This window comes from Vidua chalybeata, chromosome 1 (genome assembly GCF_026979565.1).
Source record: "Vidua chalybeata isolate OUT-0048 chromosome 1, bVidCha1 merged haplotype, whole genome shotgun sequence".
NCBI classification, from domain to species: Eukaryota; Metazoa; Chordata; class Aves; order Passeriformes; family Viduidae; genus Vidua; species Vidua chalybeata.
This window is the reverse complement of record NC_071530.1, coordinates 143,843,361-143,866,766: the sequence shown is the minus strand read 5'-3', so window position 1 is coordinate 143,866,766 and position 23,406 is coordinate 143,843,361. Positions and strand designations below refer to the sequence as shown.

The following is a 23,406-nucleotide window of genomic DNA, read 5'->3' as shown; positions in this document are numbered from 1 at the left end:
TAACTTAACAGCATTAAGTTGAATGTAGCTAATTTTTGGAATCATGTTTTGCGTCTGTTTCGTCAGTTATTTCTTTACATTTTGATTTATTTCTCCAAATCGTCATCTCATGTGCTACTTGCAACAAGAACTATATCTCATTATGTTCTTTCCTATGCTAATACCAGCAGGATTAATTCCCTAATTCCCATGGGGATTTGAAATTTGCTTTTAACAAACAAGCTGCTGATTGTGGTGGTGTGAGCACTGCTGGCAGCGCCCAGCTTGCATGAGCCTCTGTGCTGCTTCCAGCCACAACTGCCAGTTTTACCAAAGCACTTCTCTCAACTCTGTGGCAAACTTCTTACAAAATGAAAATCAATTGCAAGTGCTCTGGATAAACCAAGAGGGAGTAATCTTCAATATATATTGGTTGTGAAACTCTGCTTTAGAAAGGAAAGGTTGAGAAGGGAGTAATTGAACTTCCCATTCTTTTCAATTTTTTTTTTTTTTTTGGTGGGATGTTGTCAGATGTTTTGCAGATTATTATTTCATAGTTATATTTTAAAAAAATTGATGTGCCCTTTATTATAGCTTTTTTCATACACTTGCAAAAATTAAAAGTTAACTTTGGGCCTGATCTTTTTCAGTGGAAATTCAGAATTAGCTCCTGTGGTGGAAGATACAATTTAACTATAATTTTAGGCAATTTAAATATTAAAAAGATTGGAAGATGCATTAAAACTTTGTCCCGCAGTCATCTTAGTTGTTTTGTGAAGCCAACGTCATATATGCCAGGTTGCCTGGAATTTTGTTATGATATTTTGTTACTGGATGAGACAAAACACCAGCATGCCTAAAAAGTAGTTCTTGCCTTCTCTCTATTAGTGTCTTCAGAAAGGGGAAATATTGTTTTAACAATGGGGGCTATAAAATTTATGTTCAAGGAACATGTTTTTTTTTTAAATTAATAAAAATTATTGTTTTAAATTATTTGCTTTCTCTTTCCTCTATTGCTTTTGCCTTTCGTGATCGAAGTCTAGGAGAGTAAGTCAATGTTTTAATGAATTTTGGGGATTTTTTTTTCTGATGTGCTTGTAACAAGTTAATCCATTTCACTTGTTTCACTAGATCAGGCCAAAAGTTATTTCAGCTGACTTGATTCACTAAAACTCATGAATTATACATATTTTTTATTTGAAAAAAAAGTGACTATTATAATTTGTCTTCCTTTATGTATGTGTTTAAATATATATATGCATGCTATATTCTGTTGTTTTCTTTTTGAAATTTTATCTTAGCCTTTTACTTTTGCTTATAAGATTGTGAAATATTAAATATCTGTATTCTAAGACTTTGTTTTGAGATGCATATTTGCATAAAGACCTAATGTATTAATTAAATCTTGAACATGCATCTAGTTCAAGATGACATGGTGTAAAAGCAAGCTCTCCTATGAATGTAAAACATGCAGTAGTTCTACTTTTTTAATCTTTATGAATTTGTGATGTTGTAGGGAAGAAAAAATAAAATAGGCTTAAAAGTTAGGAATGTTTATTGTGTATATTAGGGGAATGTTAATGTTGTGTTTCCCTTTTTCAGGATTCACAGAGCAGGCAAGGAGGGTACAGTATGCATCAGCTTCAGGGAAATAAGGAATATGGCAGTGAGAAGAAAGGTTATCTTTTAAAGAAGAGTGATGGGTATGTTCTGGTGGCACATAATAGTGAAATCTACTGCTATGGTCAGGCTCTAATTATAACAGCTTTCTACTGTGGTTGCTTCAGGCATATTCTCCTAATTCACATGCCACAAGTACTTGTGAGTTCCAAAGTTTAAGCCTGAACACAGAACTGAATTTAATGTAGTAAATAAGAAAAGCATGACAAGCACGCATAAAGAAGTAGTCATAGTTAAAAGAAAGCTATTGTCTTCATAACTGTCTCTAAAAGATGATTAAGATTTGTCACAAATCTCCAAGTTTCTTTTGATGAAGCATTTAGTAAAATTTTGACTGCATCTCTTTGTTCTTTAAAGCTAATCATCTCAAAATGATAATGATATTTATGTGTTTTGAAGTCAAATCTACCTACTAAAATTGATATGATATTCTAATATAGGTTAAGGAAAGTGTGGCAAAGAAGGAAGTGCACTGTTAAAAATGGAATTCTTACCATCTCACATGCAACGGTAAGTTAATTTTATACCTTTATATGAAAATAATAAATAGCATCATCCTTTCCTGGTGAATCCGTTGCTGCTAATGTGCTATTGCAAAAAGGGTGTTACTTCAGCTTCTGACTATTGAAGTTTTGTGAAACTGTAGTTTATGAAATGAATTCATTAGTAGTTTAATAAGAAAATGGCAAATGTATTGAACAGACTTATCAATTAATACTTCAGATGGATTTGCTTATAAGGATAATCATGGTATATATGTGAGCCAGGTAATTTGGGAACTTGGGAAGTATTTGATATTAGGTTAGAGTCTGACAGATGAGTCAATGTGTTTAGTATTTTGAGTGCTTTCAATTAAAGGTTTGAAATGCTGGGAAGTTTTTTTTGCAGTGAGTTCTTGGAATCAGGCATATATCGGAAGGATTTTCCTAGGAATACTCAGTCATGAGGTAGCGCCAAGGTGGTCATGGGGGAGGCAGTGCTAAAACTGCCTTGTTGGGGGTGCAACATGAACTTGTTGGAAACAAGCACAAGAGTTGCTCTTGCTAAAGGAGACTGTCCCATTTTTTCACCTCTTTTCCACCTTTGCCCCAAATTCCACCGACAACCCTTAGTTTCTAAAGCTTACTAATGGTATAAACCCCAAATTCCTCAAAGATACATTTAATTATCATGTATTAAGTGACTTAATTACAACACAGAATATTTATCCTGAGTTCTGAAACTCCAGATCTTCAGCTTTCCACTTCCATTTTAAAGTTTTAGGATTATATACTTGATTTATTTAAAATGGGAGGAAACTTGTAATATGGGCATGCTGTAATGAAAAACTGCATTCTAGTTTTGCCATTGTTGATAAAATGCAATTAAAAATTATTTTAATATTAGCATATTGTAAATTTAAACTTTTTTTTTCTTTTCATCCCTTTTAAATAAAGTGAGACCATGAAGATTTTAATTTTGTTTAGATTTAGCCATGTGTCTGTTTTGAGAGACCACATCAGACCAAGTGATGCTGGTCTCCAGCTTTTTGAGGGTGGATATGTGTGCATGTCCAAGTTTAAAGTAATATCATAGATGCCCATTCCCCAGAAAGGGAAAATAATCTTAAATTAATACATTTTTAAAATAAAATAAATTTTCTTTTTAGTCCAACAGGCAACCAGCTAAACTGAATTTACTGACCTGCCAGGTGAAGCCAAATGCTGAAGATAAAAAGTCCTTTGATCTAATATCACGTATGTAGCAGCTTTAGTACAATCTTGTATTATGTGGGATTTCTGATAATGTCATTGCAAGATGCTTTGAGTAGAACACAAGGCTAGAGCTCAAAGTTCAGGTCTGTATCCAGAGACACACAGTGTCTCATGAATGTTCAGAGCCTCTCTTTCTCATGATGAGCAAACGGATATAGAACCTTTCTCTGTGTGGATGTGACATAAATACTGTTTGTTTGTGACAAGCCATGAAATGTAGCATATGTGCTGCTTCCTAAGTTCAGAGAGATGTTAACAGCTTTGTTGAACATGTGTTATCTGTGTCAACCAGGAAAGGGGAAAGACCTTTGGCTTTATCCTGCTTTTCGGTCATTGTTCTGCTTTTTGACTGCTATTTGAGGGAATGACGAAGACAAGGAGACACAATTTCTTTCTCTCTTATCCTACATTAAAATATATTTTTCTTTGAAAATTGGTAGTGCTTTTTCTTCTCAGCATTAAAGCTCCTGTGGTTCCCCTTCTTGCCATTTCGGTCTTGTACAGCAGGTATTTGTATCCAGTCTGGTTTTAAAAACTCTTTTGATGAGTCAACTTAGTGTTTTCAGAGTCAGCTTAGTGTTTTCAGACTTTACATATGAAGTATTAACCAACAAACAGTTCCAACATTCTATATTGAAAAAGACAGCCTAGGAAACCTTTGATTGTGGGAGATATTAGCCTCTTCGTGTCTTCATCTGTTGGTTAGTAAAACAATTTTCTTGGCTCAAGTGGAGGGAAAAACTATATAAAAGGAAAAAAATAATTTTGCCCTCTTCTAATTATGTTTCAGTTTTGACTTTTGAAAGGGTAAAACTTTATCCATGTGTTTATTTTTTCTTAATTATTTCAAAACTTAAGACTTTTAAAATACATAAAAATGTTGTGAAGACTTCCAGTTTCATCTTCCTTTTTTCATTTTTTTGACTTGTTATCTATAGCTATGAATAAAGGATTAATAATGCCTTTTAAGAGAAATTGTCATTCAAAGCTTTAGCTGCCAAATAGGTTTTAGTGCCAAATATGTAGACACATTAACTTTCATCATGTGCCAAATGAAAAGATGTATTTCTTTATTTCAGATAACAGAACATACCACTTTCAAGCAGAAGATGAACAGGAATACGTAGCGTAAGAATGTTTCCATTTTTTTCAAGTTTATTTTGCCAATAGAGATGTATAAAATCACACAACATGTGGAAATAATTTTCTCAGCTAATGCACAAGTAGTGCCTACTGTCTCTTTTTTTCTGCTGTTATGAATCTGTAAATGTAAACTATTTTGTGTCACACTACAGAGCTCTTTTAAAGCCTAATAACGTTAAAACCAAAACTAAACCAAACCAAACTAACTAAAACCCTATTTAGATTGTTTATCCTGCCAGTACCTGGTTTGTGTGAAGTGCTTGGGATGATATTGTAGATCAGATTATTAGGTTTCAAATGAAATATTTTTTAATTGTTCTCAAATCTTCCCTGTCAACCCTGTTCTGCAGTTACTTCTCTTCCTCTTAATCCTACCTTTTCCTTGAAAGTAAACATAATAAATAGGTAAAAGATCTCCATATGACACATAGAAAATATCTACAGGCAGTGCATTTTTTCTTCTGTAGGCCTAGCAATAAATGGCAGAGCACATCTCTGAAATTTGTGTACTTCAGAATACAGAAACTTGCTTCATTAATGCATGTTTCCGATTAGATTATTTCCTTTTAAACAATCTTTCTTCCTACTGCATCAGAATTATTTCCTGAGAACCATGTACCACTGGTTTTTCCTCCTGTGTCACCAGATGTGTGTTGTGCATGTTGTCACTGTCTAATGCTCAAGACTCAAAAGTGCAAGGAATAAAGTTACTACTGAAGAGGACAGCAAAGGCTGCCTCATTCTTTCCTTCAATATCCACATTCTAGTGGAAGACTATGTTGCTCCATGTGTATTTTAAAGGTCAAGGGGACGTTTGTAGGGTGTTTCACTTGTTTGGTAGTGTTGGGTGGCAGTGGCATTGACAGCTCAAATTTGGGAGTCATGGGTGAAATAAAAGGGCTGGAGAATTCTTTGTTGTGCAGATATTTCCTTCTGGGCTTCCATAGCTTTATGTTGACTCTTACAGTGCAAAGCTGACTTGCTAGTCATGATTACTGCATTCATCCTGGAACTTAATTATTCCTGTAATTTTCTTAGTCAAGAAGAAAATACTGTTATTTCTTACGATTCATACATTTTTGGTCCTCTGCCATAAATTAATTTTTACTGTATTAGTTAGTTTAACAGCTGAAGTGGTTTGTTTGGGGGTAGGGGAAGAATAAATTAGTAGTATCCTTCTTCTGAGAGGCAGATAAATTTAGTTTAGCAGGCTGCCTGTTGAACTGTTTTGAAATTCCAGGCTGGTTTTGTTTCCTATTAGAAGCACTGAAATTTTGTCTATCACTCTAAAGTCAAGTGGTTGAGAAAATTACTTGCTTTGGCATAGAGAACCCTAGAATATCTCAAGTTGGAAGGGACCCTTAAGGATCATTGAGTCCAACTCCCTCCTCCTCCCATGACTGCCTACAACTAAATCATGTGACTAAGGGTATTGTCCAGATGCTCCTTTAACACGCACAGGGTTCCTGGCCATTCCCCTGGAGAGCCTGTCCGGTGGCTAGCCACCCTCTCAGTGAAGAACCTTTTCCTGGTGTCCCATCTGAACTTCCCCTGATGCAGCTATGTTTCATTTCCTCATGTCCTGTTTCTGGTCACCAGAGAGAGGAGTTCAGCACCTCCCTCTGCCCCCTTTGAGGAACCAGAATGAGTGTAGTAATCATGCTGATGAGAAACTACAATACAACCAAATGTTCTGTTTTTCTTATGCAGCTCTAAAAAGCTTTATTATCTAAGGTGCCATGGGAACAGCACCCTGTGGACTTCCAACCTTAGTATTTAAGGGTGTTCTGAAGGAACTATTTGATGTAACTCCTCAGTTAGTCATCCTCTTGTTTCAGTTTCCTCCTGACTGGTATAGGTGTGATCTCTCTTGATCCTTTCCTCTTGTGTTTTGTCCACACAGCTTTAGTGCTGCCTCTGTTTTGTCCCTTTTACTTTGTGAACCAACTGAAAATGTGTAAATAGATTTTCAAATCACCTTCCTTATAGATTCATATCTAAATAGAGAAAAAAGCAAGATGTATTTATTCTAGTTTAACTGGTCTTGCATACATTTTCCTTGTAATTGTTTTACACTGGTTCCATAAGTAGCTCCTCAAACTGTCTTGATTTTTATCCAGGCAGCTGTTTGGCCTTTAATTACTGATTGACAGTCCTTAAGTTCTCAATTAGTTTCTCTAGTAGATAAAATACAGGGGGAAGTGGCATATGGGTAGTGTGGTTCTGTATGTGCATGTAAATATATATTTATGTGTAGAATATAGGAAAAGTAGCCTGATTTTTTTTTGACAAATACAATAATGGTTGCCTTCAGTTTTTGGTTTTTCTTTTATAATTGTGGATAGGCCAAACATACTCTGGTGATAACTTTTTGGGCTCTTTTCTACCCTGTTTTTCAAGGTTAAGAGCATATCCTTACCTGGATATGATATAATTCATGGAAATGCCTGACTTATAAACAAAGCTAGATTTAGGAAGTTTTCTATGAAGAAACAGACATCTGTTTCTAGTTTTTAACAGCAGTCCTCAGACATTTTTCACCTTGGAAAGACTGAGTTTGAAGGCATTGATACTATCTGATGCTTCTTCCATACAAAAAGAGTTATATATCAATATTTGAAAAATGTTATACAATTCTTGTTCTGATTATGCATTTGCCTGGGAACAGCAGTGGCGCAATAGCGATTCTCAGAAGAGACAGTTAAATTTTTACTGCAAAATGAAAAAAAAACCAAAACTATTAGACTGGTTCTTATTCTTGGGGAAGGGTTTTTTATTGACTTGAAAATACTGAAGCAAAATAAGAGAAATGTGAGTGAAATCTGGTCCATGAAAGATTAACAAACACCTGTTTCCTGAAGAGGCACCTAGGATGCCAGATTTCGGTTGAGCCTTGTTTCTTCAAAACTGTGAACCTCCAGCAAGCAAAATGCCTTCAAGGATGATAAGAAATTGCTGATATTCAAACAAACAAGGTTAACAGATGACTGGACCACCTATTTATTGTGTTAGCTAAAATAGTGTTGTAGACTAGTTTAGGTTGGAAAAGACCTTTAATGTCTTTGAGTCCAACCATTAATCAAACACTGCCAAGCCCACAACTAAACCATGTCCCCAGGTACCCCGTCCACACATCTTTTAGAGCCCTCCAAGGATGGCCCAAACACTTCCCCAGGGAGCCTGTTGCAGTGCTTAAAAACCCATTTGTGAAGAATTTTTCTCCTAATATTCAATCTAAATGTCTGCTGGGACAACTTGAGGTCATTTCCTCTTGTCCTAAAACAAGAAAAGCAATTCTGTGAGACTTGATTATTTTTTTAAAGTATTTGAAAGAACATTACAAAGTATTACCAGAAGGTTTTTGACTATTCATTTGGCACTGGCAGTATTGTGAAATAGAGCAAATATTTTTTTTCTTTTTTAATAAAGGAAGAACAAAAAAGACTAATGCAGATAAGAAAAAGAAGAAGAGCAGTTAGAATGAATTTTATAAACTATTAACATTTAATTACCATTCCATATTTACTGAGTTTTTGAGTGTGCAGCCTGCCAGGAAGGCCTGGTGACCAACTGGGCACTTCTTGATGAGCAGCACCAGTCATTGAGAGATGTCTGTCCTTGTGCTTGTGAGGGAAGAGCTGCCACTGTGGTGCCTCTTGCTCTCACTCACAGGTGCCCCAGTGACAGTCCTGGACAGGGAGTTCCTTCTCCCTGAGCAAACACAACCAAAATAATGATTGCTCTGACAGCTTAGGTACTCATAATGAGGAAGTCTGTATCAAACTAACAGCTGGCTCAGTTGTGTTGTGTTTGTTGTAATTGCATCTAATAATTTTTAATTGTTACTGCTTAGTTGAGTTTTATTCAAATTCTGCCTTTTTAACAAACTAATTGAGTTGTAGCTCTAAAAGAAATTATCAACAAATGTCAGAATAAATGTTGTTTGTCTGAGTTGAATTATTATTTTACTCTGTGTATTTAACCAAACATTGTTATAATATTAGAAACAAGACACCATTGCCTCTTATTTTTTAATAACATTGAATTTCATCATTAAAAGTGCAGAACAATGCCCTCTAGTGTGGGTTCTTCTCATGTAATGAGAAAGATTAATGCACTTTCATTGTTTTCAGCATGTAAACTTTGGAGCAAATTTGTGCTCAAGACTTTCAATTTCTCTTTTGTTCTTAGGTTGATTTTTCAAAATTTTGAAAGCATTTTAAGCACTATTTCCTAGATTATTTTATGTACATAAAAATTTAAAAAAATATGTACATGAAATATATAATACGGAATTCCCATATATTAGTTCAGGCTCTGAATCTGTGTTCTAAGATTACACATAAATTTCCCTCTGAAGTCTTTTAAAGCTAATCTTTTCATTGTTATTTCAGTGAGAAATTATGAATTTCAATCTGAAGTTCTCTTTGTTGTTTAGATGACCATAACCATTTCTGCATATTTCAGAAGACGGATGATAGCAGAGTATTGTAAACATGAAATGCATTGAGCACACTGCCAATTTACAACATTTCTGCATTAAAAAAAAAAAAAAAATATTTGCAGTAGATCTAAAATCACTTTACCTGTGAGGATTTCTTTTTAACTTGCTCTTTTTTCTAAATTGGCAACACTGCATCTGCAATGTGCATGGTCCTTAGTGGAACTGCTTTCCCCTCTTTACTTCCCCTTGGAGCACAGCAGCCACTGAGAAGAGGTTTTGTTTGTTTTTAATTAAAACATTATATGTAAACCACAACTTGCAGAGGGATTGGGAGGGGAGGAAGCATTGCCTAAAATACCATTAAAGAGTCTTGTTTTGTTGCACTCAACTGTTGCTCCTGAAGTTTTATGTTGGCTATTGGTATCGTTACTGTCCTGTCACCCTTCCCCCCTTGGTTGCCATGGCAGTTGTCATTAATTTGGGCTTTCCAGTCTGACTCTGATTAGTGCACAGAGACCTGCATTTAAAAGGCAGCTAGACCTCAACACATGCACCAGAGTGCTTGCTGTTTCCTCTGTGAAGAGAAAGATGCACACTGGAGAAAGTAGGGGTTATCATTTTCTCCAGTAATGAGACTTTAGGAAGATTTTGGGCACCTTTTAAAGCAGTTAAATTTACAGGAGCTTAATTGCCCTTTTCTCTTCCACAACTTCTGCTTATTTGAGAAACCTGAGAACTTGGCTTTAAAATTGTTTACCAAAGGGATGTTAGAATTAAGACTATTTCTCTCTTCTCACTCTTACTTATCTTTTCTCAAATCTTTCCTTTTTGTCTCTCACTTTTCCCCCCTCCTTATTCTCTCCCACAACACAGTCCTTCCCTTTAGTCCCACTAATATTTTGTTCCTGGCAAGATTTCTACAGTTTATAGATCAACATGTATTTGCAAATGCAGATCTTCATTAATGTCTTTTTCTTGTGCTAGATGGATATCAGTATTGACTAACAGCAAAGAAGAAGCATTAAATATGGCATTCCGTGGAGAGCAGAGCACAGGTGAAAACAGTTTAGAGGATCTGACAAAAGCCATTATTGATGACATACAGAGATTACCCGGAAATGAAGTCTGTTGTGATTGTGGCTCACCAGGTATCTCCATTTGTTCATGTCATCAGCTTCTTGTTGGGAGCATAGTAATTTCTTCAAAGAAGTGTTTGTAGAGTGCAAACTAATTTTCTAAGTGATGTTTCTCAGTCTTCAACCTGTTTTTAAAAGAACAAATATGACTTTCCTACGTTAGTTCCGTTTAATTCACTAAAATATTTTTGTGTGTTGTCTGTGCTTACTTCCAGCAGTTCAAGCCCCTCTGGAGTTTGAACTGTTCTTGTTGCACTGTGTCTAGATGCTTGTTGCACTTGAATGGAAGTTGCTTGGCATCACTGATCCTGTGCATGCTACTAAGTAGAAGTGAGTAATATTTAGACAATGATTGTGGAAAAAATTGACCTGGCCAGGATCTTGCTCTGAGGCTTTATCTTGGCATGAGACCACTGGAATTGCAGCGTCGTTTTCAGAGGTGGAATAAGTAGTCTTGTGCAAAGAATGAGACCCAGAGTTGAAATCCTATCAGATAATATCTTCAGAAGTACAGAGTTACAGGTCAGTTATGTGGCACTCAGAGCTTGAGAAGGGGCAGCAGGTCACAGTACGACTGAGCTGGTGTGGGAGCTGGCAGCTGTTGCAGCTTTCTCATCAAAGGGACACTTCAAGAAGGTGATGCTCATTTGGAATTGCGTAGATTGTATGTATCTTGCAGATGCTTGCTGATGTAGAACTGATCCAAATTTTAAATAGCTAGATAAAATTACAAACTGGAATATAATTATGTCAAATCCTGTAATCGGTTCATTCCATTATTTCATTATGTAAAGCTATAGAAACTTCAGATTACAGTTCTCATTCTTTTTTTAATTTGTAGTAAAGTTTTAAGCTTCACTTCTGTACTCCAGCTTGCTGCTTTAAAGCTCTTGGCTTAATGCTTCAGCAGTTACTATTTAAAGTCAAGGCACTGATTAATTTGTGCACAAAGTATGTCTGAAGCTTTTTCTTTACCTTAAAAACTGGTCATGCTTCTTATGTAGCATTCGTATTATAAAATCTATTCTAATGTTACATGCAGATCTCCTCCATGACAGCATTTTTTAAGTGCTTTTTTTTTTTCCTGGTCTAGCCAGCATTCCTCAAATTTTCTACAACATGCTGCTGTTTTACATACTGGAAAGCACTATGATTAATCTTTTATGAAGGACTATTTAAAGTTTAAAAAGTAAATTTTAAAATTTCAGAGGTTGTCAAATTTAGGAGATCTATTACTTTTAAAAACAGGAAGTAATTTATACAGAAAGCAAATATGAAATGTATTGCAATATGTTCATTCAATATGAATGAATAAGTCTAAATTCAGTGCCTTTGGGTCTGTTCCTAAATATGAAAAACTACATTCGATTGGTAGCAATTTGTGGTTAAATTTGCACTAGAGTTTGGAGAAAAGTGCAGAATGTTCTTAGTTTATTTTCATTGTTTGAAACATTAAATAAGGAATCATTTCAGAATACGTCTCTTACCACCATTACAAACCTTTTCTTGGACTTTGATTAGATACTTTGTTTTCCAATTGTGCAGATCCAACATGGCTATCGACTAATTTGGGCATTTTAACCTGCATTGAGTGTTCTGGAATACACAGAGAAATGGGTGTCCATATTTCTCGAATCCAGTCTTTGGAATTAGACAAATTAGGAACATCTGAACTCTTGGTAAGCTTCTTTAATTCATATTGGTTTTTTTTTTAGTCAAATGTTGGCATATATCAAAATGTACAAGTTACCATTAATCTTTTTCAAGGCATGTGTTTTTGCAGAATTTCTTCTTCATATTTCTGTGGCTATTTTACAGGTGCACAGTTATATATTATTATATATTATTGATGCTCTTGTGACTTCTCATTTTGACATCCATTGTAATTGGTGCCATCAGAATTTTGCTCTCAATAGCTGATCTTGACCCAAAATCATGGCAATCTAAAAGCTCATGTGATTTAAAATATGAAGCTAATTTGACTTGGCAAGGGAGAATGACTGTTGCTAATTCTAAAAGAAAAATACTGTAGGAATCTTAATTTGATGGATGAAATAATGTAATATTGAAGTTATGAAAGGAATCAGATGTGAGACTACCCCAAAAAAAAAAAAAAAACACCAAAGGAAAAATATAAGCAAGTCAAAAAGAAACTGTAAGGCAGATCTGGATTTAGGACTGAGCTTTATTCCCAAAGCAGCTTCCTAATCAGTGTACCAGCACCATTTCATGCTGCTGGTTCCTCATTCTGGTTTCATGTTGGAAGTAGATTGTCTTGAAATGCAAATAATTCTGTGACTGTGAAGTCTATTGTACAATTCTGGCATAAGAGAAGTATTTTCTTTCTTTTTAGTTGCTCTCTATCTGTGTGTAAGCATTGGGCTTTAATTTTTCAGTATTGTTTTTTGCATATTGTATTAATAGTGTGGAAAATGCACATTAATAGTCCTGGTGTTAGGTTGCTGTTAGACCCCAAAAGTCCTCACCTTCATTTATTCTTTCTCTTATTGCAGCTGGCCAAGAATGTAGGAAATACTAGTTTTAATGATATTATGGAAGGGAATTTACCTAGTCCTTCACCTAAACCCAGTCCATCAAGTGATATGTAAGTACTGAATCTTTAAACTCTCTAAGTTTTCTGTGGAATATATCTGTGACGTAAAGTGTCTTAAACAGTAACCAAGCCAGGGGAAAGCATGGATGGCTGGACTGGAGGTTTTTATTCCCACTGTGGAACTTCTTAGAAGTTCAGTCTCCAGTCATATATAGTCACATTTTAGCTACCTCAGCTTCCCTGTGTAGAAAACTCTTAGTTTGTGTTTCAAGGTGCATTATTTGACTCTTGAATGGTTTTGAGTTATGTAGTAAACCCTCAGATGATAAACACAGTGGACTAAATGGCACTAGCTCTGCTATTTCTTTGGTCTTAGTCTCCACAGTCAAAGTAATTTTTGTATATAACAAGGAGACAGGAAAAAATTGACAATGTTCCATATCTGGGGCTTGTTTGCAAGAAAGACATGCAGTATAACAATAATAACACACTTTTTATCAGATAGTTCTCTTCTTCCCTTCTCAGCTTCCAAGTTAGACAAGGTGATTTAAAATTATAATCATTGACCTATTTTTCTAAAAATTTCTAAAGCAAGCGCTATTTTCACACCCCACAGGACTGCACGTAAAGAATTTATCACTGCTAAATATGTAGATCATAAGTTCTCTAGGAAGACTTGTGCATCTGCAGCAGCTAAACTGAGTGAATTACTTGAGGCTGTCAAATCCAGGGATTTACTTGCACTAATTCAAGTCTATGCAGAGGGGGTAGAGCTAATGGAGCCACTGCTGGAGCCTGGACAGGTAAGCCTATCAGGTAAACAATTACTATTTTAAATCATGTGTATTTGTAAAATGCCCAGGATCTGGGGCTGCTACTTTAGATGATAAAACAAAATAAATAACAGATGAAAATGATGAGTTTTTTCTTCCTTTCCTTAATGTTGCATCCTTGTGGGGACGGAAAAGAACACTTTCTTTATCTTTTGTCATCAATTGGTCTAAAGGAGTGTGAAATGCAATAGTGATATCATATACTGTTTTGGTGCCACTATAGTGTGTTGAAAAGCACCTGTTCTGCAGTGTGTCTCTTTTAGAAAAGCCCCAAAGAACAGACTTGATAGCTCAGGGTCACCTGGTACCACAAACAGTATCAGGCCTGCTTTTAAAATAGTGGCTGAAGGAACACATTACTGAATGTCTGCAAGTCTCTGTTCACTGTAGACAAGGAAAGAATAAATCTGATGACTTCACAGCTCCTGATGAGACGTTTACAGAAGTACAATTTTGTACTGGAACCTGGAAGATTCTTCTGTGTGTGTTTGTGTATCAAGTTTTGAGTACTTGATCTTCCTTCTGAAATCAGTAACAGTTTTTTGGAAAAGTCAGTCCAGGTTGACCTCACTTATCCATGGATAAATGTTAATCATGAGCAAAGTAATCTGTTTTTATTGATAATAGATAATGGATGCCATCTAACCACTTGCTCAGCAATGTTTTCACCCAACCTGGAGACATGTCAGAGAATGTTTTCAACAAGTTGTGTGAAAATAGCTAAGCTGGCAAAGGACCCAGTGCTTGTCTGTGTTCAGTGAAAGGGATAAGTTCAGTATAGTCACAGCATTTGAGCTATCACAGAGTGCTTATCATAGAAACACATTACAGATTCTCTGACTGCAAGGCCAGCTTTCTGTATTTGTCATCCAGTGCAGTTTTCACAGAATTAGCTCCTCAGTCTTCCCAGCTGTTACAGGCTGTGATATCTAGAAAGGTACGAGCACCAGTTGAAATGTAGTTTGCAGTTAGGACATTTATAGCAGTATTCTCCTCTTCACTATTAGAGTAAATTCTCTGATGTTTAATAAAATAATATTTTTAATTAGGACTTTAATTCTAAGTATATATACTGTAATATGCTTTTTAAATTGTCCTTTATGATCAATAGGAGTTAATGAAATCTAAATTTAGATTAACTTCTCGTGTAACTTTTAAATGGAAATAAACAGCATTTCTGTTACAATGCACTAATGCATATGATATGTATAGAAAATAAAGTATGATTCAATTCAAGTTAGACAAGGAGAAACCCTGTCTATGGGGGAAACTTCCCAGGCACCGACTTCGTGCTGGGAACCACCCAGCTCTGCCTAAAGAGACCTGGGGGTCCTGATGGTGACCAAGGTGAACCTGGGCCAGCAGGGTGCCATTGTGGCAGAGGTGACAGTGGCATTCCAGGCAGTGGGGACACATTGCCAGCATATCATGGGCAGTGATCCTTCCCTCCACTCAGCACTGATGAGGCCACAGCTGCAGTGCTGTGCCCAGGTCTGGGCTTCTCACAACATGAGTACTTGGACATGCTGGAGAGAATGCAGTGAAGGGCCACAACGTGTCTGAGAGTCTGGAGCACCTGGAAAGGCTCCAACATCTGGGACCGTTCAGCTGTGAGGAGGCTCAGGGGCATCTCATCATTGTATGGAAATACCTGCAGGGAAGATGGAAAGAAGATGGAGGCCAGTGGTGCCCAGTGATGGGACAAGAGGCAATGGCACAGACTGGGGCACAGGAGGTGCCCTCTGAACATCAGGAAACCTTTTTGTGTTGGGAGAATGAGCAAACACTGGCACAGGTTGCCCAGGAATATGGAGTCTCTGTCTTTGGAGATATTCCAAAAGCTGGTCCTCAGTGGCCCGGCTTGGGCGGAGAGGTTGGTCTACATGACCTTCACTGCAAATCTACAAGAGTTTTAATGTATATAGGACTGTGATTTTTGTGATGCTGTTTTTGTAGGAAATAATGTTGTCACTTTGCTTGGTGCTCACAAGCCTATTGTAAAGCAACAAATACTGCAAACATACTCAGTATTCCTTGACAGGATCCCTTTCAGTTACTGGTAGCTAAAATGGTTAAAGGCTCCTTAGGATTTTTCCATCCAGCTGGGAAAAGTGAAAATTTGTTTTAGAAAAGCTGAGATCTTGGGAAGTGTATTGCCATTTCCTTTGAAGCACATGGTGTCTTTCAGAGATAAAAAAGACAGTAATCATTTTCATCATAATTTCCTAATATTTTTCTTTTGAGAGACTTGTAAAGAGTGAATGAGATGTATCTCATAGGTCTGATATATACAAGCTTTGCAGAAATAAGACAGAAATCTAACTTCTCTTTACATGTGTTTAGGAGCCAGGTGAAACAGCACTTCATTTAGCAGTCCGGACTGCTGACCAAACCTCTCTCCATCTGGTTGACTTCCTTGTACAAAACTGGTATGGATTGCTAGCTTTTCATTAAATTGTACATGACAGTTGTGGATGTTCAGAGTTATCCTGGCAGTGCCTTGGACAGTATTTGCTCATCACTTATAATCTTGCTCCTTCGATATGTTTCAAAAGAGAATAGTTTAATACCTTTGAGTTGACCTTTGTGTTCCTGATCAGTAGAGAGAGGGAAAGATGTGTAGATTAAAAACATTGAAAGCAGTTACATAAAAATAGGATGAAAGGAAAAAGTCTGCAGTGCAAGAGAGAACATTGATTTAGAACACATGAAGCCATGCAAACAAATAGTTCAGGTACAGGAGGGATGGCAGGTAAATGTTCCAAATACAGAACACATGCAAAGGAACTGTAAGAGTAGAAAACAAGGATCTTTCTCAGAAAATTATGAACAGGTGCTAGATTGACTTTGAAAAAGGTGTTCCAGAAGTTAATAAACTGTATTAAAGCTACTGAGAGCATAAACTGCTTAATTAGTAATTTTCAACATCTAGTTTATTGGCTGAATTGTTCTTTGTTGTCAAGGGACATGTTCATAGAAGTAAAAAATATTAATGAAAAGTGTGAGTGCTGATTATAGGAGAGTGTTATTAAAGTAGCAAATGAAAAATAACATTCCAATAGTTTCAAGCTGTTTGAGATCATAATTTGAAAAATGTTTTAGAAGCCCAAATTACTATTTTCAGCATTATTAAAGGATTTTTTTTTTGGATGATTATTTAAAATTATTTTTTTTTAGTTATGAAGCTTTGTAGTTTCCTCAGACAGCTATAACCTTGTGTGTGTTTCTGTCTGTTTTGTGGTTTTTTGTGGCAGTCTCAATTTTAGGAACATCTTTACAATCCTGTGGGTTCTTACTGTCCAATATGGGTAACACTGGGAAAAGCTGTCATCTCCTGAACTTTGCTTTTCTGGTTTATGAAACATATTTTATTGTTCCCAAAATGTCAGTAACAGTTTTTTAAAAACCTGGGCTTAGAAGTTGAAAACTGAAGGAAGTACAATTTTTCAAAAGCTCTGTGAGCCTCTTTTCACATCTGGTTTTTCCTAACTTGATGTGTTGTCCTTACATTCCTTCTTATACCTCTTTTGTTCATTCTCACAGCTGCCCTCTTAAAGCTCCCTGACTGCATGAGATTTATTAACCTATTTGAACTGTATCAGAATTATTCAGATATTTCTATTGGGCTAATTTAGCATGTTTGAATAAATAATTGCAGTGAAGTGGCAACTGGCATGAACTTAGAGAGGTCTGAGTCTCTGAATTTCACATCTTTAGTTTTTTGAATGAACATCTGTAGATTTTCAGTCCTTTCAAATCACAGCTCAGGTATTTCCAGTGTCCTTGGAAGAATTCTTCATAGTCTTTGAAAGTAATGTTTGATTTAATTTTTTTTTGTCTTACTTCATATTTGTCCAGTAAAGTTTTTATTTATATGAATGCTGGATCTGAAATGAATACCACGGCTACTATAGTCTTCTTGATTGTTTGTTTTTTTGGTTTTTTTTTTTTTTTTTTTAGTGGAAACCTGGACAAACAAACAGCATTGGGTAATACAGTTCTACACTACTGCAGTATATATAATAAGCCTGAGTGTTTGAAATTGCTTTTGAGGGGGAAGCCAACTATTGATGTAGGTGAGTTCATTATTTAAACCCAAGAAATACAAATTTCCTAAAATTTCTTCCCATTATTTTAGCCACTTTTGTTTATTTCTCTGTGGTAAGTAAACTTCTAAAACAAAACTGTGGTAGAAAGATGAAGACCGTATCACAACAAGCCTAAAGGACACATTCAGTTAAGCAATTGAATTCTTTGAAGATAACAGTGACAAAAATATGAAGTACTAATGGCAAACCCTAAGCAGAGTTCAGAGTTCTGTTTCTGACCCATTTTAAACTGCCTGGAATTTAGGTTTATTGTTTATTCTAGAACTTGTATTTTATAATGCTTCAAATGTTTAATTCCACTCTTAGGTACATGGGCTTTATGTACACAGCACTTAAGTCTTCTGTTGATGTCAATGGCAGCTGGTGCTGTGGTTTCATCCAGCTCACCCCAGCCAACACTGCCACTGATTAGGGAAGGGAGGTCATCCAGAGAACGAGATTATCCTAACTGTGAGCAAACAGAGATGCTATTTTCAATTAAACTTTTGGTATGCCATTACGACAAATGAACTGATACAGGTACAGCAAGTGTTACACTTATCTCACACACAGGTAGGTGCAAGGAGAAGCTGAAAGGCAGCTGAGAAAGCTGATCCCGTTTTTCCTGAGTTAGGAAAGTATCCCATGAATCCATCTTGTTAGGCCCAGGAGTTAAGTGTGATCAGCATGCCTATAAAACATTTACATTTTGTCAGTTAGTGGTATAGGAGAGTTTTTTAACTGATGCAAACTGGATTTTATTTCTCCCTTTTTCTTCATCACCATTACTTTCCTCCACTTCCTGGTAAAGAATTGTTGTATAAACTGAAGTTCATAGTTTAGTGGCAGAAGTCACTGGTTTCCTTTGCCTTTTTATAGACTTTTAAAATATGTTCCAACATTATCATAAGTCAGAGAATTTAATGTGACAATTTTTGGTAGTTATAATGGGAAAGCTATCTGAATAAGTTAAAGTCCTTTATTGGCCCTTCCATTGAACTTTCTCCTAGGTAGATGCCAGAGGAGTGTTCACACCTTTTTGGCGCCTTGGGGTTTTTTTTGGGTTTTTTTTTTGGTTTTTTTTTTTTGGTTTTTTTTTTGTGGGAAAGAGGGTGTTGTGCTCTTTTTGTTGTTTTTTTTTTGAGTGATCTCACATAGGAGCTTGAGTGATCTCACATAGACCTTGAAAAATCAGATGTTGAAAGTTTGGAATTTATGTAGTCCTTAAGCTATCTGGGTGGTAACTGCACATAAGTACTATATTTTCATTTTTTTTCATATTGAACCATCTCTGATAGATCTTTCCATAAGTAAATCCTTCTTCTAGGGATTTGAATTCTTTCAAATTCACAGGCCTTTCTAGAGGACTGCTTTGTAAATTCTAGGATTCCTAACTGGCATTCTCCGTGTAATATTTCACACTGACATTATAGATCTCAGTTTGATAATTTTCAGTTCCTAATCACAGGAATACTTTACAATCTGGATGTGCTGTGGAGTATTCTCTGTTCCAGCTCCATGGCATTTACTAATGTACTGTGAGAGTACATTTTACCTAGGGTTTATCCACATCAGATGTGGGAGTTATTTTTGCTTACTGAGACTTGCTGAGCATCTAGGAAGGATTCCATTAGATGCTGTGCCTGAGGACATCCCATCAGCCTCAGATATCACCTTCTTTCTTACCAGGTGTTACTTTAAATTGTAAACCATTTTATAGCTTTGATAAAGACAAAGCTAGAAAGTTTTAAATTTATTCTTGTTCAAATGTCTTCAAATTAAAGCTTCAAGCCTCTACAAATTAATCAAAGTAAAATCTGCTTTGATCAACATTTACTTTTTTTTTTTTTAAGTCTTAGAATTTGTTTTCTTTTTTGAGCTGTTTTACCCTGCCTGCTTGCTTCTCCTGCTTATTCAGGTAAGAGTTTTATTGGCAAAGGCATTGAGTGGAGATTGAGGTGACTACATTTCTTTGTATTCACTGCTAGGATGGTTAGGAGGGATTTGGGAACTGTTGCAGCAGATGCTGCTGTTCAGAAGGAACCTGATGATACATGAAATGCATGAGCACTTACAGTGGAATCTTAAAGAGCTGCAGCTGCTATAGAGTAAACAGATGTTTTTGATGACTTTTAGAAGCTACTGTGCTACAGGTAGTGAAATTCAATAAATTGTTTCTTAAGGCATCTCAAAGAATTGCTCTTTTTTTATTGTTAATTTTGTAGTAAATCAAGCTGGAGAGACGGCTCTGGACACAGCAAAAAGACTGAAAGCTGTTCAGTGTGAGGAACTGGTAAGAACCAAGCCTGGGGGCAAAGGCAAGGGGGAATGTTTGCTTCTTTAAACATGTGATATATTTAATATATCATTACCATTGCATCGCACACAATGGTGTGCAGTGTGTTGATCTGAAGGCCCTACCACAGGTGATTATTTTCTTACCTAAAACACAGCAGTAATTTTCTTTGTAACAGTTTAATAAAAAGATCTATCTTCTAGTGGCAGTACTAGTTATTTTAACCAGTGTATTTGAAGACCTTAAGTACTGGAGGGTCAGATGTGTCAATGAATACATCACTCAAGGAGATTTGGGCTTCATCACCTCAAAAGTTCTTCTTAAAGGCTTTTATATCAGGAGTACTAAACAACCCCTGTATTATTAAAACTGTCAATACCTTTTAGGTCAGGATCTTTGCTTTCCTGCTATGGCTTTTTTCAGATTATTTAACAGGACAGATAGTTCAGAGATGGTGAAAGTCTTTTTATAAGGAGAATTGAGACAACTTATTCTCCTGAAAGGAGGAAGAAGCTTAAGTGTAATGTCTGGAAGTTGGTGTATCAAAAGCTGTAGAACACCAGCTTCTGTGGGACTTTGTCCCTCTACTGAACACGATCAAAGCAAAAACCTCCTGGAATTTTGAGAATGTGTGAGGGATGTTAACAGACGCCACTCAAAAATATTATTGATGTTCAAGAAATAAGTGTTAAGGATTTTCCCAGGTACTCCTCTGAAGCATTTAGCCAGGAATAAGGATTTTACATCAGACTAACCAGCTTGTTTGTTCTTGGCCCTCTAAGGTGCCACCAACATGCATTTACTAGGCAAGTGAATTTAATTACTGTCAAGGTATTAAGAAGTCTAAGCATTGTGGCAGTTTCACATTCAAGACAAAACCAGGAGAATTTACAAAACATTTCCCACTTATTTCTATTTCTTCTTTTTCCTAATTTTGATGATATGAGGATATCTACTTTTGCTCTGCAGCTGGTAATTTTAATACCTTTCCTGTGACAATTGAAAGTTCTTGTCATGAATTAATTATTGAATAATCAAAAGACCTTGTCCTTCAGAAATTAAAAAAATTCCCATATTTCTGGGGATGTAAGTCAGCATTTTTGTGTGGTTGATAAGTGGGACTGACTTCTCAGTTAATGCCATGTCTACTGTGTAAGTAGGTGCTGTTTCCAATGGTTTGAGTATTCTGTCAGCTAGATCAAGCAGATCACCTGTGCAGCACACAATTGGGATAGATTGCTTTTTTCTTTATAGTTTTAAAAAGTTACATCTGCCATTAATGCGGACCAACTGGCTGTGTTACAGCACAAACAGTCAAATGGATGTTATCAGTGAGCTTATCTAGCAGTTAATAGTTTAGTTATAGTGATCCAAATTCCAAGAATACCTCACTGATTATTTCACTTAACTCTCATAGAGCATTTATGCCTTTTCTCTTCTTCTTTTTTTTTTTTTTTAATTTTTGAAGAGGAAAATTATTTCTGCATTTTTTTCCAAAACCAGCAACGAGTTAAGAGTGAAAAAGAAACATGAATGAGCACACTATTTGCCGTGGGCAGTAAAAAAGTACAAGATAAATAACTAGGTGTTTGCATTGTGAAATTTAGCTGTACTAAACTCATTTCTGTTGCATAACTGGAGTCTTAATTGTGTAATTAAATTCAGTTTCAGCTCAAGTGGGTTCATGAATAATTACATAACAGATTGGAAATACTGTCTTTATTCCAAATTTTATTTCAGGAAGATGGTTAAAGGTACTCCTGAATCAACTGCTATCAAGTAGACTACATAATAAAGGATGTGAAGGACTAAATAATGATGGAAGATCTAGGCATTGAAAAGGAGAATTTATCTCCTCAGAATAACCATAAACTGGTCTATTAGGTTTTTTGCTGATCATTGAGGTAGCTTTTTTTAAAGAATGTGAAATACATTATTTGGGCTGGCAAAGTCGAGGAATTTCCCTGTTTAAGACATATTGGCCTCATCCAGGGAGAGAGAGAGACGAAATATCTAAATAAAGAGTAAATATCTTTTCATTTGATTTGAGTACAAGGATTGTGATTTTGATGGAGCAGCAGCTTTATGTACCAAAATTTATAAATAGGTTTTGCCTTTCCTTTTTGGAAAGGAGGGCTGCAGATAAATTCTGCTTTTGTGCATATACCTTCTCTTTGTGTCATCTTTTCAAATGCTTTTCAAACATGGTGACTTCTGCCCATTTTGAGAAAATATTTCCTTTTTTCCTTTTAGCTGTTTTTCTGTACCTCAAATAAATGAAGGATGTTTGTGTGATCACCCTGAAATTGCTTTGTTCTTTTTTCAATATGGAATAATTTTAGACTTCTAAAAATTCGTTTATTTCTTGCCATTACAAAACTAACTTAATTAATACCAAAAGAACAGCAAGTATTTTAACAAGACTTTTTATTTCTTTCAGCTTTCTCAAGCCAAGGCAGGAAAGCTAAACCCACATGTGCATGTGGAGTATGAATGGAATCTTCGGCAGGAAGAAATTGATGAGAGTGACGATGACTTGGATGATAAGGTGAGTGTGAATCACTGGTACAGCTTTGCACCAAAACAGTCAACATCTCTGCTCCCTGGAAATAAACGGTAATTAGAGACCCACTTCAGCCTTTCATTTTCTCACAGATATTTTGGGGGGAAAGAAACTTAATTCTGAGGCCTGTTTTAAAGACTGCCTAAGTGCTTTCTGAATATACGTTGTCAACCTAGTTATTATGGGCTGTTTCAGAAGTTCAACTTTGACAGAACATACAGTATAATATAAATCAGCAAATCCGGACTACTTTGTTGCTTTATCCTCTTCAGAATTCTGGGCTGTTAAATTTTAACTAGAGGAAATCCAAACCTTACATACTTAATTTTTTCCATAAATTAATTAAAAACCTAGTTATTGAATAAAAAACTCTATTATTCACAAACCATGCTATGCTATTTATTCTTGGCTTTTTTTTTTTTTTTAAACTAGAAGTAATGGAAAGGCAAAATTTGAGGGCATAGAATAATTGCCATCCTAGAGCATGTGAAAAATTAGCCTCAGTGTCCTACTTTAGCAAGTCAGTTAATTACTGTGTGCTCTATTTCTGCAATAAATGCAAATACACCTCTCCTATTTCATATGAGTGCTGCAGAAAGAAATGTGGACAACTTCTCATTTTCTGTGACACTTGGGACTGAAAAATTCAGAAACCAAAGTAATTTGCATGTCCTCAAGGACAGTAGAGAACAAAATAATCATCTGTGTGAGGAGCCTCTGGAGGATGAGGGATGCTGTGCTGAAGATAATAACCTGAACCAGAGCTGCAGGGAAACAGATCGTGCTCCATATGCACCCATTAACATACAGCAGGCAAAAACTAATGTGTAAAATTTCTTCAAAGAGCAATTAGATGCGTTTAAAAAGAGCTGTATCATGGATTATATTGCTAGTTCAGGGACCAAATAAATCTGATCTGTCAGAAGTGTTTGTTCA

The 23,406-nt window shown here is 35.9% G+C and overlaps 1 protein-coding gene across 3 annotated transcripts in view; it reads left to right on the top strand.

Moving 5' to 3' along the window:
* Positions 1-23,406, top strand: part of ASAP1 (ArfGAP with SH3 domain, ankyrin repeat and PH domain 1) — a 125,697-nt gene that overhangs the window by 75,555 nt on the left and 26,736 nt on the right. For all 3 annotated transcript variants that reach the window (XM_053936113.1, XM_053936095.1, XM_053936103.1), the window contains exons 11-22: positions 1,582-1,682; positions 2,100-2,169; positions 3,308-3,395; positions 4,493-4,541; positions 9,985-10,148; positions 11,682-11,815; positions 12,650-12,741; positions 13,307-13,493; positions 15,867-15,952; positions 17,484-17,599; positions 19,837-19,904; positions 22,348-22,455. In XM_053936113.1, the coding sequence (XP_053792088.1) occupies positions 1,582-1,682; positions 2,100-2,169; positions 3,308-3,395; positions 4,493-4,541; positions 9,985-10,148; positions 11,682-11,815; positions 12,650-12,741; positions 13,307-13,493; positions 15,867-15,952; positions 17,484-17,599; positions 19,837-19,904; positions 22,348-22,455 (1,263 nt within the window). The remainder of the gene's footprint in view (positions 1-1,581; positions 1,683-2,099; positions 2,170-3,307; positions 3,396-4,492; positions 4,542-9,984; positions 10,149-11,681; positions 11,816-12,649; positions 12,742-13,306; positions 13,494-15,866; positions 15,953-17,483; positions 17,600-19,836; positions 19,905-22,347; positions 22,456-23,406) is intronic.